At 34.8% G+C, this 23,147-nt stretch overlaps 1 protein-coding gene across 11 annotated transcripts; it reads left to right on the top strand.

The window, feature by feature from the left end:
• The first annotated feature begins 8,366 nt into the window (after positions 1–8,366).
• Positions 8,367–18,887, top strand: LOC104877654 (probable glutathione S-transferase parC). 11 transcript variants are annotated; one of them, XM_059735161.1, is made up of 6 exons: positions 8,373–8,555; positions 11,201–11,558; positions 11,654–14,037; positions 16,230–16,331; positions 17,735–18,057; positions 18,346–18,887. In XM_059735161.1, the coding sequence occupies exons 5-6, from the start codon at positions 17,743–17,745 to the stop codon at positions 18,688–18,690; spliced, it is 660 nt and encodes a 219-aa protein (XP_059591144.1). In that variant the 5' UTR covers positions 8,373–8,555; positions 11,201–11,558; positions 11,654–14,037; positions 16,230–16,331; positions 17,735–17,742; the 3' UTR covers positions 18,691–18,887. The 11 variants fall into 11 exon arrangements, with proteins under 11 accessions (XP_059591142.1, XP_059591144.1, XP_019072465.1 ...); XM_019216920.2 differs by lacking the exon at positions 11,201–11,558 and having other exon boundaries at positions 13,959–14,037; XM_019216921.2 differs by lacking the exon at positions 11,201–11,558 and having other exon boundaries at positions 13,941–14,037.
• Positions 18,888–23,147: the final 4,260 nt, after the last annotated feature.

The raw sequence follows: 23,147 nt of genomic DNA, 5'->3' as shown, positions 1-23,147 counted from the left end.
TAATAATGATTAATAATAACAATAATAAATATAATGATAACAATGATTAATAATAATAGTAACAATCATAATGACAATAATAATAATAATAATAATAATGATAGCAATGACAATAGTAATTAATGATAATAATAATAATAATAATAATTATAAATGATAATAATGATTAATAATAATAATGATAGCAATGACAATAGTGATTAATGATAATAATAATAATAATTATAAATGATAATAATGATTAATAATAATAGTAATAAATATAATGATAACAATGATTAATAATAATAGTAACAATAATAATAATAATGACAATAATTAATAATAATAATAATAAATGATAACAATGACAATAGCAATTAATGATAATAATAATAATAATTATAATGATAATAATGATTAATAATAATAGTAATAAATATAATGATAACAATGATTAATAATTAATAGTGACAATCATAATGACAATAATAATTAAAAAAATATAATAATAATAATTATGGCAATAATAGAAATGGGCTCAAGTCAAAGGCCCCATCTTCAGCATAGGCTTGGGCCTGGGCTCCAAATTCAAACCCAAGCCCAAAGCCTTCATAATCCAAACCCAAAACCAAACTCAAAACTGGGCCTAGCCTTAGCCCAAGCCCAAAAACCAAGCCTTCGTCTTCTCCACATCTCCTCCTCCCGCCTGGAAGTCGCCCTCCGATGGAGCTCTTACTGCCGGCGGCACCAAGAGACGTTGCCGCCGTCGGCGACGACTGGCGCGGCTGCTCACCTGGTCAGAGCAATGCATGGCGAACCACATGCCGACGTCGGGGAGAACCAGCTCGCGACCTCAAGGCGCGGCTGCTGCTGCTGGGGGAGACGCAGCTGATGAGAACGCTGCGAATGGCGGATCTGGTGGCGGAGTCACGGGTGAAGGCTGCCTGAACTTTGGGCACAATGGTGAGCAAGGAAAGGAAGAATAGGGTGAGAAGCATGGTAGTAGAACCCATGGCCGGGGTAGGTGTTAATGGAAAACGGGCATGGTATGGGTATGGTGATAATATGGAGAGAGAAAAGGTGATGGGGGAAAGGAAAATCTGGAAGCTGGGTCTTGAAGAGAGGTGATATGTATAGACACTATGGAAGAAGTGGAGGATAAGAGGGCGAAGACGACCGTGTACATAAAGCTCCATGCACGGGAGCGGGGGAATTTTAGGGTATTAAAAAAATGAATTCTGGGCAGAGCATTGGATAGCCATGCATGTACACAAAAATAGGCATCAACGAGAAACAACAAAAGAGAACAGAGCCTTTCGTTCAAGTGACCCCATTCAATCAGAACCACACCTGTGGCCCTCAGTGCCCACAGCAAGCAACAGAGACATATTCACAGATCGATAGAAAATATACCAGACATTAGCAAATGTGGGTGCCTCAAGTTCAAGATATGCTTACCTGAAAGCCTCCCGCGTGACCTCCCTCTACTCTTCCTTCTTCGCTGGCAAGCCCTTTTTCCTCTTCTGTTTGCTCCCCCTCCCAAAACTCTCTCTGCGAATCCCCCCTTCTCCTTCCTTTTCTCCTTGGCTTCCTTAGCAAGCCTCAACTTGCTCTCCCCCCCCCCATCACTCACCAGTCAGCCAGCCTGGTTCTCTTTACCTACCCGCTGCCTCTCCATCTAATCTGGCCGCCCCCATCAGCATAAATCCCGGGGTGGTCAGAGAAAAGAAATATATAAAAATAATAAAAAAAAAAAACATAAGCCCTCTCATGGGGGGTCTACAATAATGCATTTTAATAAGAAGCAAATATAATAAACATATTCAAGAAATATTGATTTATCACAAATTTTGAAAGACATGTACTATATAATTACTTGTAATGGTGGTCATAATCAAAGTAAAGCTTAAACTTTTTGATAATTTTATGATCCTAAAATGTTTTTAAATAATTTTAGGTAAAAGTTCAGCCTGACTAGAACCTTAAATTTTTAGATCAAAATTGATGTAGAATACCTCCATTTGATATCCTTAACTACATTTCCTTGAAAGTTAATTCTTAATGAAGAGTAAGACAAATTGAACCCATATGCTAGGATCTCTAAATGTAAAGAATGTCCTCATCAAATTTGTCATACCTTACCACTTAATACTCACAACAATTACCAAATAAAAATTAAAAAAATCCCATTAACATAAGAAATCCATGGAATATAAGTGGTGCCACGTGTCATTCCAATCTTTGAAAGTAATTGGGGGGTCCCTCAATGACTTAACTAAATTTAGTGGGTGTTATGCCTTTGGTACAAGTGGTGTTGTGTTGTTTTTAAGGATAAAAATATTGGTAATTATGGATATATCAGAGATATATCAACAGATATTTTGGAAAAAAAATATCTATAGACCTAAAATTAATCAAAATTCATAGGAATGTAAGAAAAACCTTATAAAAATGTAATTAGAAATATAATAGACATTTAAAAATTGTTTTACTGAAGAATTTGATATATATATATATATATATATATATATATATATATATATAATTTATCATATTTGATAATTAATATTTTATGCATCGATAAAAAAAATATGAATTTTATAAGTGTACATTTATTATTAAATTATATCAAATATTATTTCATAATAATATTGTGATATTTGATTATAATATGCCTAATTTTAAAATATATTTATTATTAAAATTATGATTCATTTAATTCAATTGTATTAAATTATATAAAATGAATTGTGATATATGTATAACTTTTTAATATTTAATTAATTTATTAATGATATTAAAAAACACTATGAAGAAAATTATCATAATAATTTTATATTTTTGGTAATCAATTAAATGAAAAACATTTATTTAATTATAAAATAATTATAATTAATTTGTTATTTAAAATATTCTTTTAATATTTTGTTTATTTGATGACTTTTAATATAAATATGTTTGGTGCAACATATTTAACAAAGGGCATACTTGCCCTAATGGTTCACCACACCTCAATTGAAGCTTTTGTCTCCCCAACAACAAACTAAAAGGGATTTTTATCAAGCTTTCACTATAGTAGCACACTGTAACATTTTGGATTTTTATCAAGCTTTCACTATAATGGCATATTGTAGCATTTCACTGTAGCATGTTAACCCATGTTGACCAATCGAAAAAGTTAAGAAAAATCGTCGAAATTTCGCTAGGAGCCAATTTTTCGACGATTTTAACCGAAATTTGCTGAAATTTCTCCATCAACATTTCGCTCCCTTCTTTTGTATCGCCGATCGTCGAAACCGATATTTCGTCGAAATTTCGACAAAAAAAAAAAAAGAAATTTTCAACCATGGTTGTTTTTAAATATTCTAGAAGGTTGAAACTAAGTCTAAACTAAGTTGAACACAAAACATCAACAAATAAGGAAATAACAAAAGGGAATTTAGGTACTTATCATATTAGAATTATTGAGGTCTGATGAAAATACTATTCTTAAAGTAGATCCATGATGAAAATACTATTCTTAAGGTAGATCCACCCTTATTGGAGATGAATCTCGGTGATGTTGTAGAGAATTAATGTCTTACCTTCAAAATTCAATAGTTAGAAGGCTCATTTAAGATACACTTAATAGGTAAAAGAGTTGAGATTTTGAAGGGTTCCTTCGAAAGATGTAGGGATAATGAGTATGTTTGCAAGAAGACTATAATAGTGAGTATGGTTGTAATATAGTGAACTTAGTTACAACAATGTCAATAGCAAACTCAATTATAGTAGTGTCAAGGGTTAACTTAACTATAATAGCATCAAATATAGTAGACCATAGGTAGGCATAGTAGAGTTGCATAATGGATTGCGTGAGTAGGCCACTTTCCTTTTTTTTTTTTTTATCATGAATTCCAAAATTCCTTTTGATAACAGTCTTCTTTCTTTTTCTTTTTCTCATTGGATTTCTCTTCCTATATTTAGATCATTTGCATTTTTAGATCATATGCCCTCTCAAATTATTTAGAACTAGCATAATTTTAAGGCACTACCTTATCAAATGATGTCAACTACATTTAGAAAACTAACCTTTTTTCCAATACTTGGATTTCCTCTTTTATTTTGAGCTATTTGTCACAGGATGCTTCAAATGAGCCTCCTCATGGATTTATATAGAGCTCAAGAAGCTTTTGGAGACTCTTGGAGCCATCTACACTAAGCTATTGGAGGGAAGAGTGTGGAAGGTTCTAGAGATGCCTAGAGATGTCCACATATCTCTACACTATGGTGGAAGGCATGAGAGGAGTCCAAGGCTTTCTAGAGAATTCTAGAGATCTCTTGTACATAGGGTTGTACATAGAATTGTGTAGAGTATTCTAGAATTTTCTTAATTTGTAAGGAACCCTCCAAGGTTCCAGAGAGTTCCATTGGTGCCTATAAATAGGTGAGGGCCTCATTTGGCCAAGGGACCACCCAAATCACTTCCTAACCAAGCAAGTGAGTTCCCAAAAGCACTTGTAAAGGCTTCCTTGAGTAATAACAACTTCCATTCTTTAAGAGTTGTCTACTACGCCTTCTCAAGCTTTCGAGTCGTGAGCATCTTAGCCTAGCAAGCTAAGCATTGGGAGATAGGCTGACTTAGCAAGATCAAGTGTCTTGACTTGTCTAAGTGCTACACAAGCTTAGGAAAAGACTAAGTCCGTGACAAGTGGTACCAGAGCGCGACTATGAAACGAGCATAGTAAAGAAAGCATGTTGGGCTCTAACATGGAGGAGACTAGCGAGCAAACCCGTGGAAGGGAGATCGAGCCTACTACACGGGGCAGGGGCAGGAAGGATAAGTCTCGTGATGCCATAGCCAACATGGAGGCAAGGCTAGTCAAGGTGGAGCTAGCCATGGTGGACACCCGGGAAGGGGTGGACTTGATTGATCAAGGCATGGAGAAGGGTATTGAGGATCTAAGGGAGCAGATCTAAGACCTTCGTGAGGGGGTGCTAGGCTCACAAGTTCAACCGGTGTCACATGAGGAGTTCATGTCTTTCCAATAAAAGGTCTTGAGCATGCTTGCTAACATGGAGTCAAGGATAGAGGCCTTGGCCACTCGAATGGAGTCTCGAGACCATGAGGTTAGGCAGGAGTTGGCCATCTACAAGGTTGTTGTGTCGGCACAAGTCATGGCCACCCAGGAGGCATCTAGGGTGGAGGTGCTGAAGCCACAATGGTTTAGTGGCAAGCGGGATGCCAAGGAGTTGGACAACTTCTTATGGCATATGGAGCGATACTTCGAGGTTATCGCACTAACTGATGAGGAGACTAAGGTAAGGACTACAACCCTCTACCTCACTGACACAACTACTCTATGGTGGTATTGGAGGTTTGCCGATATGGAGAAAGACATTTGCACCATAGAGACGTGGGAAGACTTTAAGAGGGAAATCAAAAGGCAATTCTACCCCGAGGACGTGGCCTACTTGGCTAGGAAAAACATGAGGCATCTCAAGCATACAGGCTCGATATGAGACTATGTTAAGGAATTCTCTTCACTCATGCTTGAGATTCATAACATGACTAAGGAGGAGTTGTTATTCAACTTCATGGATAACCTGCAAGGGTGGGCCGAGCAGGAATTAAGGCGCCGAGGTATTCAAGACTTAGCGACTACTATGGCAGTAGCAGAGTCTTTAACGGGCTACAAAAGGGGAGACTCCTCCAAGGTTGAGTCTTTGGAGGATAGCCACACCACGGGTGGGGGAGACGAGGTCTCAAGGGACCACAATGTTCTTAGAATGGGATTAGGCAAGACGCTTAATGTTCGAGAAAGAGGGGTAAGGTGGAAAGGAAGGAGTTTACGCCTAAAATCAAATGCTTCCTATGTGACGATCCACATTGGGCACGGGATTGTCCAAAGAGGAAGGCGCTCAGTGCCATGATCAAGGAGAGGGAACAGGAGGACGAAGCACATATGAGCTTGATGCAGTTACTAGGTGCCCTCCAATTCAACCCAAAGCCTAGTACGCCTAAGACCTCCTTACTATCAAGGGTGCAAGTAAAGGAGGTAAAAGGGGTGCAAGCTAAGGTAGCCTGCACATACATCGACAAGGTCACCAAGGGAAATGTGAACTTGATGGGTAAGAGGAAGCAACACTCCAAGCATCGAAAGTGCAAGGATCTGCATCCATCCAAGGCCTCACAAGAAAAGGAGGTGAAAAATATCCTGGTTGAATGGGTCACCAGGAGAATAAGGGTCCCTCCTGTGATAGAGTATCTAGTCCGATGGAAAGAACTACCTAGGAGGCATGTAAGCTGGGAATATGCGGATGCCTTGAGAAGGTTCTGGAAACCAATCGAGAGGTTTCAGGAAGAGGCAACGACAAGGACGTCAACGGCATAGGAGGGGGAGAGTGTCATAGGATGCTTCAAATGAGCCTCCTCATGCATTTATATAGAGCTTAGAAAGCTTTTGGAGACTCCTAGAGCCATCTACACTAAGCCATTGGAAGGAAGAGTATGGAAGGTTCTAGAGATGCCTAGAGATGTCCACACATCTCTACACTATGGTGGAAGGCATGAGAGGAGTCCAAGGCTTTCTAGAGAATTCTAGAGATCTCTTGTCATAGGGTTGTACATAGAATTGTGTAGGGTATTCTAGAATCTTCTTAATTTGTAAGGAACCCTCCAAGGTTCCAGAGAGTTCCATTGGTGCCTATAAATAGGTGAGTGCCTCATTTGGCCAAGGGATCACCCAAATCACTTCCTAACCAAACAAGTGAGTTCCCAAAAGCACTTGTAAAGGCTTCCTTGAGTAATAACAACTTCCATTCTTTAAGAGTTGCCTACTACGCCTTCTCAAGCTTCCGAGTCGTGAGCATCTTAGCCTAGCAAGCTAAGCATTGGGAAACAGACTGACTTAGCAAGATTAAGTGTCTTGACTTGTCTAAGTGTCGCACAAGCTTAGGAAAAGACTAAGTCTATGACATAATGCTCTTATTAAGGACTCCAAAGTTCCTAGGTGATGGTCAACTTATTTTTTGGGGGTAACATAGATCAACAATGCACTTTCACTACTTCCCATCACTTAATATTTGGGATACATAGATCAACAATGTACTTTTCACTACTTCAATGAATAATGTCTTTGAATTTAATAACATTTCATGAGCAATTGAGTTGTTGCCCTTGAAGAGATTGAATTTTGAAAAGGCAAATTCCAGTTTCATGGTAGATTTGATAGAGTCTTCATAATTTAGCCCTAGTTTTCCATCTTTTGGGTTTCTCTTGTTGTTGAGCACCCTTTGTAGTAGAAAGTCACTTATTTTGAGTTCCTTTCGCAAACTTTTTTATCATCTACTCTCATTATAATGTATTAATATTCTAGGTTACTCTACTAAGTGGGAAGGTGTCCAACATTAGTGACCATGTATATTAAATAAATATTATGTTTAAAATAAATATCTTACAAATTTTTTTTAATTAATTATTATAATATTATCAAATAAATATTTTTTAAATTTGTTTTTTAAAATAATAATTGATTTTACTAGTTTTAATAAATAAATTAAATGGTATTTTAACCTCAAACTCTACTCTCACAAAAATTGAGTACTGTATAGTTTTTTTTTTCCTTTTCAAATGTTTGTATTCATTGGGCATAAAAAAAAAAAGCTTTGTTATAAAAACTATCTACAAGGTGTTTTCGAAAATAATTTTTTGATATTTTATAAACTAAAAATTTATTTGAAAACTTCAAATATTTTAAAATAATTTTTATTTATAATAATTTATCTTTAGTCATTTTTTTTATATTTATATAATTATTTTTTAAAACAATTCTCATCAAATAATGAAAAAAATTGAATATAACCAAAAGATATTCTCAAAACATACCATGATGTTTTCTATTTTATATTATTAAACATGTTTCTTTTTTGTGTTCTAAATAAATTGAGAGATTAACAAACATGCTTTATTTTTCAATATCTAATCTCTATTAGAAGTAACAAAGATTTTTTTTTTATTACTTTAATAATAATTTATAAAAAAGATGTGACACTTATACCATATTAAGAATGCATTTGATAGTAATTTTAGGAGGTGTTTTTGAATTTTGTAACACTTGAAAATTTTTATCTTTTAAAGTATCAAAAAGATTATAAATACTTTATAAAATCACTGTCAAAGGTAATCTAACATTATTTAAAGTAATAATAATAATTTTAGTAAAAATGACTTTTGTATTCAAATTATACTTTGACATCAATTTTGTTGGATTCCAAACTTTGGGTTAATATATGAGCGAGTAGGGTAGTTTTGGATTAATATTTTTTTCCTTTATTACTTTTTATGAATATTGAATAAAAAATAATTATATTAATTAGCAAAAACACAACACACATATAGTGCTGCTGGATTTTGCATCACACTAGACATCCGTGCACCCTCTCACCTCTCCTGCATGTAAAGCAGAACCCTAAAGGCGGGAAAATTTCGGAAAATCTCCGACAGTCCTCAGAAATTTCTTAATTCAAACACCATGAATGAAAGGAGGCTCTAGGCCCGTCACCCAAGTTTACCCATTTTCTTTCTCTTATAGGTAAATGTTCCAACACCTATTTATTTAACTTTCTCACCATCCAAACAGCCCAATATCGTACAATATCAGCTGTGGACTGGATTCTATTTTAATATAATTTTTTTTTTAATGATTTTGAAGGGCCCTGTAATTTTTTATGTTCTTTTTAGACTTCAATTTGTTTCGAGTTCAAAGACACCCTCGTTGTGCATTTTGTCTTCGTGAGGAGGCTTCATTTGCTAAAATGTTGCCATTTTCAGGGACTTTAATTCCATCAAACTTCAGGGAAAATTTTGTAGTGAGAGCTTCAATTCTACTGAAAAACTGAATGATAAAGATTATCAATTTCACTATTTGGCTCTGCTCTTTTTGGTAGAATTGTTGTTCCTGTGAGGTGTTTGATTTCCTAATTTATGTGATTTATCACAGTAACAATTTCGCCACGATTTCTTCCTTTCAGGAACTTCATTAAGTTTTGTGCAATTTCGCCTGTAATTTTAGAGACCTAATTCTTTCTTTGGTCCCCTCTTTTTGGTGACCATGGCTTTCTGCTTAATATAAATTATTGTATCTAGTTAATTGCATAAAAATAATGCTGTATCTGCTATAGTTTGTCTACAATACTTCTTGGCCATATAAAGAATGAAGTAACCATATATTCTGTGTACAAAGTACGAGTTAGAAATTTTTTAAGACAAAGTTTTGCTGAAGTATGTATAACAGAACCCCAAAGCAATTTAATGGTTAAGAAATATGTTTTAAACTGCATTGACCCATGTGAGATATAAATATTGTTGTATTTAATGAATCAACTAGATGAAACCCGAGTTTTTGTTAAAATTGTAGCTACAAGAAATGAATGAATTTTGAAATTTGTCCCATGTATAACTTTCAAGGGATTGATTCATATGTGACATGTTACCTTATGGATGGACTCGATTTTATATTATTTCTTTTGGGCCTTCATACAGATGTATGCTAAAAGTTGCAATCTATCAGGAGTTTCATCCTGAGACAAAGTTGGCAGGCTTTGCTATCATTTTCCCCTGCAGATTTGGGGTTTTGAGTGAATGAATCATGGTTCTAGATTTTTATTGTTTGTGCTGATAAGTGATAAATATTAGTTGATGGTTGTAAACACATAGATACATATGCATCCGTCCATGATTTATGCTACTAAATTTTTGTTTACTCAGGGAAAAATAAATAATGGCCTTAAAAAGTTTCATTTATTAAATAAGTTTTTTACTCTCTCTCTCATGCATTTGTTATATTTTCTCAATGGAATTAATAAATTTGATTTAATTCCTTTAACTTCCTTCCTCATTGCTATTACAAGCTGGATGAGTTTGTATGGAGATAGGATGTTGCTTTGATTTTTAGATGTTTTGTTATTATATGGATGTAAATGCAATTCATTAATTCTTTTGGCCTGGCAAATTACTTGCTAAGGTTTCCGAAAGTTTATTAGCATTTTAAAAATTGCATTGAAGTAGAAATATTTTTGTTATTGAAATATGTGAAACTTTTACATATTGAATTGCTTTAGTACCACATTTCATTCCCCTTCTTCAAATATGAATAATCTAGTAGAATTGATGCAGTTTCCTATAAATTTCTGTCTCTGTGTGTGTGTGCTTGTCCACATGTGCATGCTCTTTTGCTTTATCCCTTATATTAGTCAAAAATAGGGATACCTAGTTAAAATAGAGCTATGACCAAGTAGCATTTGCAGCTCTTTCCTTCAAACCAGATGTTCCCTAGCTCATGAGATGTGGTTCCATTGTACAAGAAATTTTATTTATTAGAGTGAACCAGAGCAGGAATATGGCTGTGTTGAAACTAGGCTGGTTTCAGAATGACAATCTTACTTTTGTTCTTATCTTGTTCAAAACTTGGTTACAATATCCTTTTAACCACCTTTTGTTTGTATTGAAATGAATAACAATAATGAACCTACTTCAATTAGCAATTTTAAGGCTTTCTTAACTATTGTAACTCTTTTGAATTAGAAGTCAAACCGCTATTATACATCTCAAGAAAACAAAAAGGTCAAACTTCCATTTTTTTTCTCTGCTTCAAATCAGAATAGGCACTCTGTACTGTTTTCTCTTTCGGATTCTTTTTTCCTTTTAAAATTATGAATAATATTTAGTCTGCCAGAGTAGCCCAGTTGGTCAGGGGCGAATGTTGGGAGGTGTGGTCCCTGAATCTTGCCATTGATGATACCTTGATTTACTTGGTGCTGGTTGTTAGAGTGTGGTCAACACCCCAAGGTTTGGGTCCCCATGGAGAGTCTTAAGGGCTTGGCCATAGAAGGTTCCTCAGTTATCGAAAAAAAAACAAAATTATGAATAATATTTACTTATGATTCATGCTACTCTTAAATTCCATGCTATCTCTTTGCTTTCATTTCCAATTGATTTTCATACCGTCTTACCTCAATTCTAGGGAACTTTAGTTCCTAAAAAGGCACAAGGTATAAATTATGGGGTGTAGTGTTATTATATATCAGACTTTTTGGGATGTTGTGTTGTTTTAAACCTTCTTATATACATGATTTGAACTTAGTTTTCACCGTTGGAACCAAAATTAAGTGTGGTTTTTACCTTGAAGGCTTGAACAAGTATAGCGCATACTAATAGATTGGTTGCATTATTTTATAGTAGGTAAATGGAAAGTAATAAGTCAATATATTGCTATCTTTATTTTGGAGGGGAGATCATAAAGGCTGACGATGGGTCCATCAATTATAAAGGTGGATGTACTAATGGCATATGTATTAATCAAGGAATCTCACATGCTGAGTTTGTTTCTAAAGCAAGTAAGAAAGTCCAAATTGACCCATCTAGTCTGTCATTTAAGTGCACCTTGAAGTTTGATAAATCTTTACTCCAGCCATTGGATGACGATGATGACATATATAACATGGTCCTCTTCAATGACAGTTTCTCAAGAGTCTTATGTATTTGAAGCTCATAACGGAGGAGCAAAGCAAGGAGTAATAGATGAACAAAGCACTTCGTAAGTCACACCTGCATATTATCTTGCTTATCAGCATGATTAAATTTTATCCTCCTTTTTTATTCTAACTTTACATGAATATGTTAATCGTGCAGTGTTAATGTGGAAAACAATCATTTTTCATCACCATCATCATCATCTCAAGGTGTAAATGATGATAACACCATTCAGAGACATGAAGTTGCATCAAGATGCATAGAGTTCGAAGCAATTCCTCCAGTTTCAAGTACTCTTGGAAAGGCTATATCAGGTAGTGGGCAAATTTTTACAAATGCTGATGAATTCCGGAATGCACTATACCTTACCTCCTTAGCTGGACGATTCAACTACAAGTTCAAGAGGAATTCTTTAAAGCACATGACTGCATGTTGCACAGCTGGTGGATGTCCTTGGAAGATAACTGCTCGTGGTGTTGGGGCTACCAAAATTGTGAGAGTGCACATATTTGAAAACAAACATAATCACTCTGCACAGGAGGACTCTTCATTAGTGCCTGCATTACGACCAAATAAAGCGGCACTTGTAATTGATGATATGATAAGGGCTAACCCTGATTACCTGCCCCGTCAAATCTGTGTAGATTTTGAAAGACAGCATAGAGTGAAATTGACCTACAATCAAGCTTGAAAATGTAAAGAGAAGGCGAAGGAGAGAATATTTGGTCTTCCACACAATTCATATAAGTTGCTGCCCTGGTTATGTAAGCAGTTAATGGAAACTAATTCTGGGACAATTGCTCAATGGACTTCCTCAGAGAAGGTAATTTCATGCAATTGTTCATTGCACATGGATTTTCTGTGCATGGGTTTTTAATGGGATGCCGACCTATCATATCCATTAACTCATCCAACTTGAGTGGGCCACACAAAGGTGCTTTGTTTTCAGCCTTGGCATATGATGCTGATGATGACATGTTTCCATTAGCATATGCCATTGTGAGTTTGGAAAATTATTATAACTGGTTTTGGTTCTTACAGAGGCTAAAGCAGTTAGTTGGTGAAATGGAGGTGGTCATCATTTCTGGAAGGCATCATGCGATTATTCGTAGTGTTGCAGAGGTTTTTGGAGTTGAAAACCATGCATATTGTTATCGTCATCTAAAGGAGGACTTTAGCCACCAGTTGATGATGGGAAGGGAAGGTAAAGATAACGCTCTTAAACTACTTGATGCTGTTGCATATGCAAGGTTAGAAATTGGTTACAACAGTGCAATGGAGAACTTAAGGAGATTTGATGCTAACTTAGCCAAATGGGTTGAAGATAACAATCCTGAACACTGGGCGATGTCAAAGTTCGCTAAAAAGCGTTGGGACAAAATGAATACTAATATCTTTGGGTCATTTAGTGCTTGGGTCAAAGAAGAACAACATCACACAATATTTAGTTTCACTGAGAAGCACATGGATATGCTAGCCTCTTTGTTAGTTGAGCGGAAAACCACAATGCAGAGTTGGGAAAGATCCATTGGCCCAAAAACTGAGGATAAACTCTTGCATAACATTGCCAAAAACGAAACATTTTCAGATGGGAAGGCAAAGATAAGCGTTGACTTGAGGCAGCATACTTGCACTTGTTTGGCTTGGCAGATGTCGGGCATCCCATGTGAGCATGCATGCGCAATGATACAGAAGATGAACCAAGATGTTTATGAATTTGTTGATGATTGGTATCATTTGTTCAAGCAGGAAATGGTTTATTCTGGCACTTTGCATCCACTTGAGTTTCAGAATCTGCCAACCGTTCATTCAGATGGAAATGTGCATGATCCAAATGGTTATGTGCATGTTTCTCTTGATCCTCCTGTTACAAAACGTTGTCTTGGAAGACCTCGACGGCAACGAATCAGGCCAAATTTAGAGAACAGATAATTGTACATTGCTCTCATTGCAACGGGGCCAGTCGGAATTGTGCTACCTGCAATGATCCAAATATCTGATCTAAATCTTTGTATGATTTGATGTCCAGCTATTGCAGACATTTGATCTAACCTTTTTTACATGTTGTATTTGGTTTTCCAAAATTCTATCTGGTGTTATTTGTAACTGAGTGTGTTATGACCTTTTCATTTTGTTAAGCTGCTCCTGATTCTTAATGCTCAAATTGATCAAAGAATTATGAAATTGATCTATTAGTTGTTCTTCACTATGTTTGTCATGGAAGTTTGAACTGGTTTTTATTACTCTTTCCCCTAGTTTTGTTTGGGCAGAAATTTTAATTTTACCATTCCATTTTCAGTAGTTACACTCTAAGGTATGCATAGTTGTTGAAGCTGGTGTTTGATTGAATGAATTATTCCATGTTTGTGACAATGGTTAGATTCTTTACACTAACAGCTCCAAATTTTGTGCCTTAAAAATTCATCTTATGGAATTCTTTTTACAGTTTCACATCTTTTCATAGGCATGGCCTGGACGAGAGATTGAGATGATGGTGGCTCTTCCTGAGGGAACAGAGACATGAGTAATTTTGAAGGCAAGAGGTAAGGCATGCCTTTGTATCTTATTTTTCATCTCTGGTAGCAAGAGGTGAGGATGAAACTAATAAGATGCTGTAAAGCAAATATTGAAGATGAAGAAGACAAGTGACCAACTTGGAACTTCACTTGCTCTTAAACACACCAATGATGAATAAAACATACCTTCAGCTTTAAAACTAAGTAAAATACATTCAAAATAAAACCAATCATTGTGGGTTTTAGAAATCATGCAAATAAGAATGGGGAAAAGTTTCAAATTGTTGAAGGCCAACAAAGATAATATTTGGTTTCTGATGTTATTATTTTGGTATAATGTTCTGCTTGCAAATTTTTATGTTCAATAGCTGATGTTATTTTATTATAAGAAGTTGGATTTGATTTTGAATTCCACGTATTTGCTGAATTCTATAATGTTCTTTTAGTTTGTGTTTCTGGAAGTAGAACGGTTGTATGATCTGCCCTTGGAATAAAATTTTGAAATCTCATTTTGGATATGGTTTTGTTTAACCTTAATATAGGCTTATTCTTTGATTTAATCCGATAATCTTATCTAAGTGTCAGTTCAGTCCTCTTAGTTGCACTGGTAGCACTACACTGATGGTGCATTTCTTGGTTGGCAAATGATATTTACTGAAAAACAACAATATAATATCAGTTGCCTTTGGATATTTTCTGATATATGCTGCATTTCTTAATTGCTTGTCTTTTCCCAGTGTCCTCTTTCTGAGGAAACCGAGTTCCATAAAAGAAACAGAATCCAGAGTTGAACAAGCCCAAGATAGTTGGAGGCTTGGAGCAGAAGACATCTAATTCATCTGAATCTTTCTGTCTATTTTTAATATTCTCCGAAAGAGAAGACTAAAAAAAAAATCTTATTTTATAGGTTGAGTATCAAGCCAAGTACAAACTGCTTTATGTGTGTATAGTGAAATGAAAACCATCTTTTTGACTCATTTTGGAGCCCCCTTCCCATTGTTTGTGCAGAAAATTTTGTAGAATATTTTGCCTTTTTCCTTGTTTAAAAATACATATGGTTTGTCAAAAAAATGTTACCTTGGGATTTGTGTGGTTTAAATTTCATACTCTAGCTGTTTTATCTCTCCAAGTGGTATGTCCCCAGGTAGGTGTTCCCTTGTAAACAATGTGTGAGTTTATTAGTGCAATCTTTACTGTCGTGACTGATCAATGACTGCTAGAAATATTGCTTTCGTTAACAGTGTTAACTATCATGAATTCAGTCTTAACTCTTTATCAGACCATGATTTTTTGTAGTTCTGCCTATTCAACAAGTAAGCCCCATCCTTTTAGGCACGTGATCTGGACATTTCAAGCATTGATTGTATGCTCTTTACTACTATAGGGATACCTTGTCCATGCTAAATATTCATGATCTATGTGCTAGCTCTCATTGACAATCTTGAAACAAAGAACATGTGCAGGTGTCCATTAAAAGGTCCATCCATTAGTATGGAGCCCCATAAAAATCACTGAAGATAATCCTATTTTTGCACAAACCTTCTCCTTTCTTCAACCCCACAAGTAAATATTAGCAAATAACCAAACTCTAAGTCACAAATTTAAAACAAGGTCCCTGTGTGAAAATCACAAACCATCTACCCCTCAGAACAAGCCCAGGACACATCACTTTCATTCACTCACCATGTTTTATAATTGAGAAGATGTAAGCATTAAAATTCCTGGTTCCTGACTCTGTTTTCTCAATGGAACATGCCAATGTCAACCAGAACCAAGTCCAGAAGGTGTTTGACTAGTAGCTAAAACCAGTGGAGATGTAGAATCAGTTATTTTATTTTCCATATTTGTTTTTTGTTTCTTTTTTGTTATTTTATTGATCACAAAAAGTGTTTGAACAGTAACTGTTAAGAACATGAAAGATTGATTTGTTGTTTTTAGGTTTTTGTATTGCTTTCAACTAAGAAGTCTAGAAGTAAACGTTTTCTATTATTTAGGAATATATCCCGGAATAATTTTATTTCAGTTAATTTTGTTATTGTGTCGAAAATAAGTTGTAACCATCTGAGTATAGTAATATTTATGGGATTAGTGTTTGGAGGGGGAGTTGAAGTTTGAACCCTTTTCCTTATATCATTGTTATCATCATCATTATTGTTTATCTTTGCTGCCAGTAGAGTTACATATTACAAATTCACAGCTAAATAAGACAGTCTATGCAGATGCATCTCCAGGAGCACTTCGGCTCCCATCCCTGCACCAAATCTCAGCCCAAGCAAGCTGCCTGGATGTGGTGGTGAAGTTTAGGTCAAACAAGATTCCAGGTTCTTAATTGAAACTTAGAAGTGGGTACTAATTTGTATGCTTTAGAATTGTTACTATAGGCCATTAGCCATCAAATCTGTTTGAACATTTTCTTCTTCAATTGTGAACAGAATGCATTTTGGCATGATTTTTAGGAAATGGAATTGGCCTTTGGAAATTCAACTACTGGTTAAATGGTGATCATTTAGTGTTTAATGAAGCATATGGAACTTGAATAATGTGAACTAATTGAAAACTGATACTGTTGCATGTTATAGATACCTCAATCTGATGGTTTCTGCAACAACCAGGTCCAAAAGATGCTCCCCCTTCCTGTGTATCTCCCCTGAACAGTCTATTCTTTTGCTTCCCTTTTCATCAATTCTCACTCCCTTTGTACTACAATTTCATTCCCTTTAATGCGAATTGACCAGGGGTGGATTCATTTGGAATGAGATAGAGTATAAAAAGATTGAAAAAAATATATAAAAGCAAGCATGCATCATTGATATGAATCGCGCATATCAGTATGCACATGAAAAATCATTTAACTTTCATCAAATCTTTGCATAAGATTAAACATGCATGCACTTCATGCATTTGAGCATATAGAAGGAATCAACCTACCAAATCTGTAGTATTTAGTTGATACTAGCGCTAATAGGAAGCTATAATATAATGATGTAAGAAAATTAAGCCATATCAACTGCTTATTAATATTATACAAACACTTACAAGTATTTGACTGTCATCAAACCACACAACTTTCAAGATGTTTAAAAATTTTTTAAACATATAATTAGAAATTGTACTTACTATCCTATTATTATTATTTTTATTGATTATATAATTAATTGTTATAAAAATTTTATTATGTTGATAAATTATAATATTTAAATGTTTAAAAAAATATATTAGATTGCAAATTAATTTTAAAAGAAATAAAATAATTAATTTTATAGATATTTTTCATACGTAAAAATAAAGTAGATTTGGAATTTAAAAACAAGTTTAGAGCTTAGATAAAAATACAAACATCACAGAAATTTTAAGGAGTTATAATAAACACAAAGTTTAAAATAGTTTGACTTGTCCGCCCAAAAGGATGCAAGAATGGACCAGTGTACTTAATGGACTTGGGCTGACGACAGCAACGACGTGGAATGATCAAAGCAATGACCTCTCTGGAAGCATTATATTTAATAAAAAAATACATATGGGAATTCTGGAGTGAGAAACGAAACTGAGATGAGAACATAATATGGAAGGAAAATGAATGCTGAGATAAGCAATGAGCACCACCACCTCCTAGAAGTTCCAAGGTTTTAACCCACTCCCTGGGATTTGCTATAAATACTTGACAATTTCCCTTGTGTTGTTCATCAATACTTGAATAACTGAGTTTGAATCTTATCGATCACAGTAGTAGCAATGGCAGACGAGATTATCTTGTTGGATTTCTGGCCTAGCATGTTTGGTATGAGGGTCAGAGTTGCCCTGGCAGAGAAGGGCCTCAAGTATGAATATAGACAGGAGGACTTGAGGAACAAGAGCCCTCTGCTGCTTGAGATGAACCCAGTTCATAAGAAAATCCCGGTTCTGATCCACAATGGAAAGCCCATTTGTGAGTCTCTGATAATAGTTCAGTATATTGATGAGGTTTGGAAGGATAAATCTCCATTGTTGCCTAGTGACCCATACCAGAGAGCTCAGGCCAGGTTCTGGGCGGACTACGTAGACAAGAAGGTATGTCTTTGCTGTTGATTTAAAGCATTTTCTTTTGTTTTGTTTTTTTTGTTTTTTTGTTTGATAATGGTGAGGGATTTGTCCAAAATGCTGGGTTTCTCCTTCTTCACACATTCCCTTCTGATATTTTGCTTCCACCGGCCCTTCATTTAATTTGTTCCTAGTATATGAGATTTCTATGCTGAAGGGTCCTTAATAAACTTGTCCAACTATACGGAAAGTTGAAACTTGATGAAATGCTCAAAAAAAATAACCCTTTTCTCTCTTTGACTTTATTGTTTCCCACAGCTCTATGAACTTGGAGGGAAGATATGGTCAACCAAAGGAGAAGAGCAGGAAACAGGCAAGAAGGAATTCACAGAGTGCCTCAAGCTTTTGGAAGGAGAGCTTGGAGAGAAGCCATACTTCGGCGGTGAAAAAATTGGGTTTGTGGATGTGGCTCTGGTGACCTTCTCTTGCTGGTTTTATGCATACGAGACCTTTGGCAACTTCAGCATAGAGGCGGAGTGCCCCAAGTTGGTAGCTTGGACCAAGAGGTGCATGGAAAAGGAGAGCGTGTCGTCTTCTCTTGAAGACCCGCACAAGGTCCATGGATATGTTGTGGGGAGAAGAAAGAAGCTTGGTATAGAGTAAAAGGGAAACATCATGGGCTATTGAGTAGTGTTGTTTAGTTAATATTAGATGATATATATGAGTGTTTGGCTGTTTGCTTAAGTTTTTTCTTTGAAATTGTATCGTTAATCTTTCCGGTTGAAATCCCTTTCTGAGGGTTGGTGGGTTTGCTGAGCTGTGTTCTTGTATTAAAGAAATAAAAGAGTTTTTAACTACCATTCCATCGTTTCATGTCACATAAACAAGTATTAAAACAAACTCATAAACCTATATATTAAAAACAAAATTAAAAGCTTAATTAGAGAAATAAACATATTCAAACTCATGATCTTTCACTAAATGACATTTTAATATCTTATGGACAAAACCAATTTTTCTAAAAGCTCGTATCATTAAGATTTGGACTCATAATATATATCATGTTCTCTAACAAAGATCGTACTTAAATAAAAGTATTTTTTGTTATGTTATCGTTAATTGAGATAAACAATATCAATGCAGATTAACAGGACAGCGGAAAAGGGAATCAAGAAAAGAAAACCTAATGATTTTCAAAATAAAATGAAAGAAAATAAAAAGCCCCTTGAACAAAGCAGAAAATTGAATTACCCCAAAAAGAGCTTCTAAATAATTTCATAGAATTTGGGTAATAGAAGAAAACTCATACTGTTATTTATTTATTTATTTATCATAGTTGCTTAACTCAGTGATGAAACAAAATTTACAAGCCTTCTTGAATATGAAGGAAGCATCATGTTCTTTGGAGATGGAAGGATTGAATGAATGAGTAACTTCTAATGTACATATGCCTTTAAAAACCTACAAGAAACTAATAACAAAATAGATTTACAAAGAGAAAGTATAACTCTTCAACATATGGCATCCATGATGCTTAATGGAAATGGCTTAGTTTAACAGTTTTGAGTAGAGGAAGTTAATACAACTTATTACATAATTAATAGATTTACGATAGAAATGATGCTACTCAAACTCTTTACAATAAAAGAAGCCTAATTTTAAAAGTTTTAGGGATTTTGGTTGCTTCATCCTTAGAAATGGCAAAAACCTAGGAAAAATTGAAGTAAAGAGTGATAAGGACATCTTCTAAAGCTTATCACTTTAATGGTACCATTTGAGGCTTGCCCAAGTGGTAAAGGATTGGAAAGGGTTTGTAGGAGGTTCCAGATGAGGACAAAAATTTACATATCAAAAAGAAAATGGACATTTTCTAAAGCTATCTACCATATAATAGACAAGATATTAGGGTGCATAAAAGTTCAAATAGATGACCAAATCAACAATTCTAACTAGAGTTACTAAGATATTTGAAGTTGACTAAATGTCACAGGGGAGATTCTAGTCCATTCCATCGTTTCATGTTACATAAACAAGTATTAAAACAAGTTGGATAAGACATTCCAAACAAGAATAAGCCAAACAAGTCACCTATACAATGAAAATAATATGTACCAATTATTTTTTAAGGGAATGTACTTATTTTTACAATATGATGTATTTATTTTTTCTGAAGGATATACCCAAAGTTCTTCTATGCAAAATGGGATATGCAAAGACCTCAAAAAATTGGCCAAATGAGTCAGTTATAAAAATGAAAGCTCATGTCCAAAATAGGACAAATGAGTCAAGTATAGATGTACTTATTTTTTAAGATGTGCTTATTTTTCAATACGATGTATCTATTTTTTCAATTGATGTACGTAGGGTTCTAGGATGTAGAATGGGATATGTGAAAGCCTCAAGCCCATAAAAAAAGTGAAAGCCCTTTATGTCAGCCTAGGCCTACAAAAATGGAAGATCATGTCCAATCAGAGCAAATGAGTCACATACATAATATATATATATATATATATATATATATGGTGTACTTATTTTTAAAACAATTCTGAAAAATAAATTTTTAAAAATAGTTTTTGAAATTTCTTTTTTGATATTTTATAGACCAAAAATTTGTTTTGGAATAGAAATATTTTTAAGTTGTTTTCTATATTTTTAAATATATTTTAATAATAAATTTTATGTGTAATGTTTTATTTTTAATCACTCTTTATGTTGCATGTTTACTTTTTAAATAACCATAAAAAAATCAAGTGAAAACCAATAAAATATGTTTTCAAAAATACCATATTTTTGCTTTTAAGATCAATTTTTTTTTTTTAAATTGTCAAATTTGTTTTCTTGTTTTCTTGTTTTTTTTTTTTCTTTTTTGGTTTTCAAAAACAGAAAATTATTTCAAAAAATAATTACTAAATAGAGTATAAATCTTTTGTCTTTATCTATTAAGAGAAGAACTATAAAAATATTTTAAAATTAAAATAAAATATTTAATATGATTTTTTTTATGAAAAAATATATATCTATTTTATTTTAATACAAACAAAAAATTGTAAATTTTAATCAAGCCATAAAGCTAGAACCATATTCAATGATTCTGGTTTTATGACGGAGGAGATATGTAAGTGGTGAGATCACCCCGTATTTATTATTATTTTTTTTATGACAATCTCCCACGTTTGAGAGTGTGTTTTTTTCTCATAGCGAAGAGTTCTCCTAACAAAAATTTAAAATAAAAAATAACATAAATATATTTCATGGAGTGGACCAGTGTACTTAGTTGACCAGGGCTGACGACAGCAATGACCTCTCGTGGAAGCAACCAGAGCATTGGATGCTCCATAACCAAAGTTTACTTCTCTCACAAACTTGTGGCACAAGTTCATTATTTTAATTTCTATTATTTACTAGTAAAATTAAAATTTAATAAGTTTTTAAAAATAACTTTAAAAATAAAACAACTTAAGCCCAAATCCATTCCCACCATAGGCAAGCCCAAGGCATCATTTCCCCTCACAGCCCACTTATTTGAGATGGCATGGCTCCATCAACATGCTTGGGCTGGGCTTCTTCTCAAGCCCAAGACTTCATCTCCTTCATAGCTTGCCTCTCTGCCTGGATATCATCCTCAGAGGAAGCTCCCACCACCGGCGACACCATGGAGAGAGGAGCAGTGGCAGCAGTCCCGTGGCATCCAAGAGATGTTGCCGCCATGGTGGCTGGTGCAAATGCCCGCATGGCTGGAGCGGGTGATGGTGGCTGGTGAGGAGCAGACGCCTTGTCGACGCGGTGCATGCAGCAAAAAAAAAAGAGGGATGGGGCGGCTTGCATGCATGGGACACACGCGTGTAGACGGGCGGCTTTGGGGGTTCCTGTGGAGTGTTGAGATATTAGGAATGCTTTCCGTATATCATTCTTTCCTTATATTATTTAGTGTTGAGATATTAGGAATGTTTAAATATTAGGAAAGTTGAGATATTAAGAATATTGAGATATTAGGAATATTGAGATATTAGGAAAGTTGAGATATTAGGATATTAGTTGTTATTTCCTTATATCATTCTTTCCTTGTATCATTCCTTCCCATTCTTAGAATGGTGATTACCCTCTATATATTCTCTGTACATGAACGAATGAAAGAATGAATGGAAAAAACTACCATTTATTAATTTGAAAATGGTATCAGAGCCATGGAACTGAAATCCCGGATATTTTGTCGCTATGGTAGTCCGACAGCGATCATCCATCCTAAGACAAGCCCTAATATTGATAAGTCAACCTTCAAATGCACTCACTGCAATAAGATTGATCCCACCAGTCTGGATATCCCACAATTTCAAAGCAACGACTCTTGGTATGACCAGGAAAACAATGAGGAACCAAGGGTTTGAACCATGGACCTTTAGATCATGTTTAGGCTATCAACACTTTGTTATTAATGATAATAATCGTGATCAACGGAAGAAGGATTCCAAGAAAACCTCGATTGCAATAGTTGCCGAAATAAAAACAGAGGCTAATGTTGCTGAGAAAGCCTCTGCATTGGTAGCCGCTACAGATCATGGTGGTAAGTTTTTAAATACTTTTACACCTGTTATTAATAGTGCATGGATAATTGATTTTGGTGCTACAGATCATATGACTTTTGATTCTAGACAGGTTTCACCCCTTAGATCTTCCTCACAAAAAATTGTTTCCACAGCCAATGGTAACACAACCCCAGTCATTGGGGAAGGATCCTTAACTCTTACTGATACTTTGAATTTGGGTTCTGTTTTAGTTGTTCCATCTTTAGATTACAATCTTTTGTCAGTTTCTCAAATCACCGCAACCTTATCTTGTATTGTCATTTTTTGGCCTGAATTTTGTGTGATTAAGGACATCCAAACAAGATAGACGATTGGTTGTGGTATTAAGTGGGGAAAACTCTATTACTTGGACTTGCAATCAAAAGATTCAAATAAGTTGCAACAAGCCTTGATGGCAGATGGATCTGAGGGGAAGAAGAAAAAGTCTGAAATTTGGTTGTGGCATTAACGTTTGGGACATGCTTCCTTTGGTTATTTAAAAAAATTGTTTCCTAGTTTGTTTGCAAAGAGTGATATTTCTGGTTTCCGTTATGATAT

Source organism: Vitis vinifera, chromosome 19 (genome assembly GCF_030704535.1).
Source record: "Vitis vinifera cultivar Pinot Noir 40024 chromosome 19, ASM3070453v1".
Taxonomy (NCBI): Eukaryota; Viridiplantae; Streptophyta; class Magnoliopsida; order Vitales; family Vitaceae; genus Vitis; species Vitis vinifera.
Note: the sequence above shows the minus strand (reverse complement) of the source record. Positions and strands in the feature narration are given on the sequence as shown.

What these genes read in the sequence shown, in the direction of transcription:
- LOC104877654 (XM_059735159.1), top strand. Translation starts at nt 12,299, where the DNA reads ATGGACTTCCTCAGAGAAGGTAATTTCATGCAATTGTTCATTGCACAT.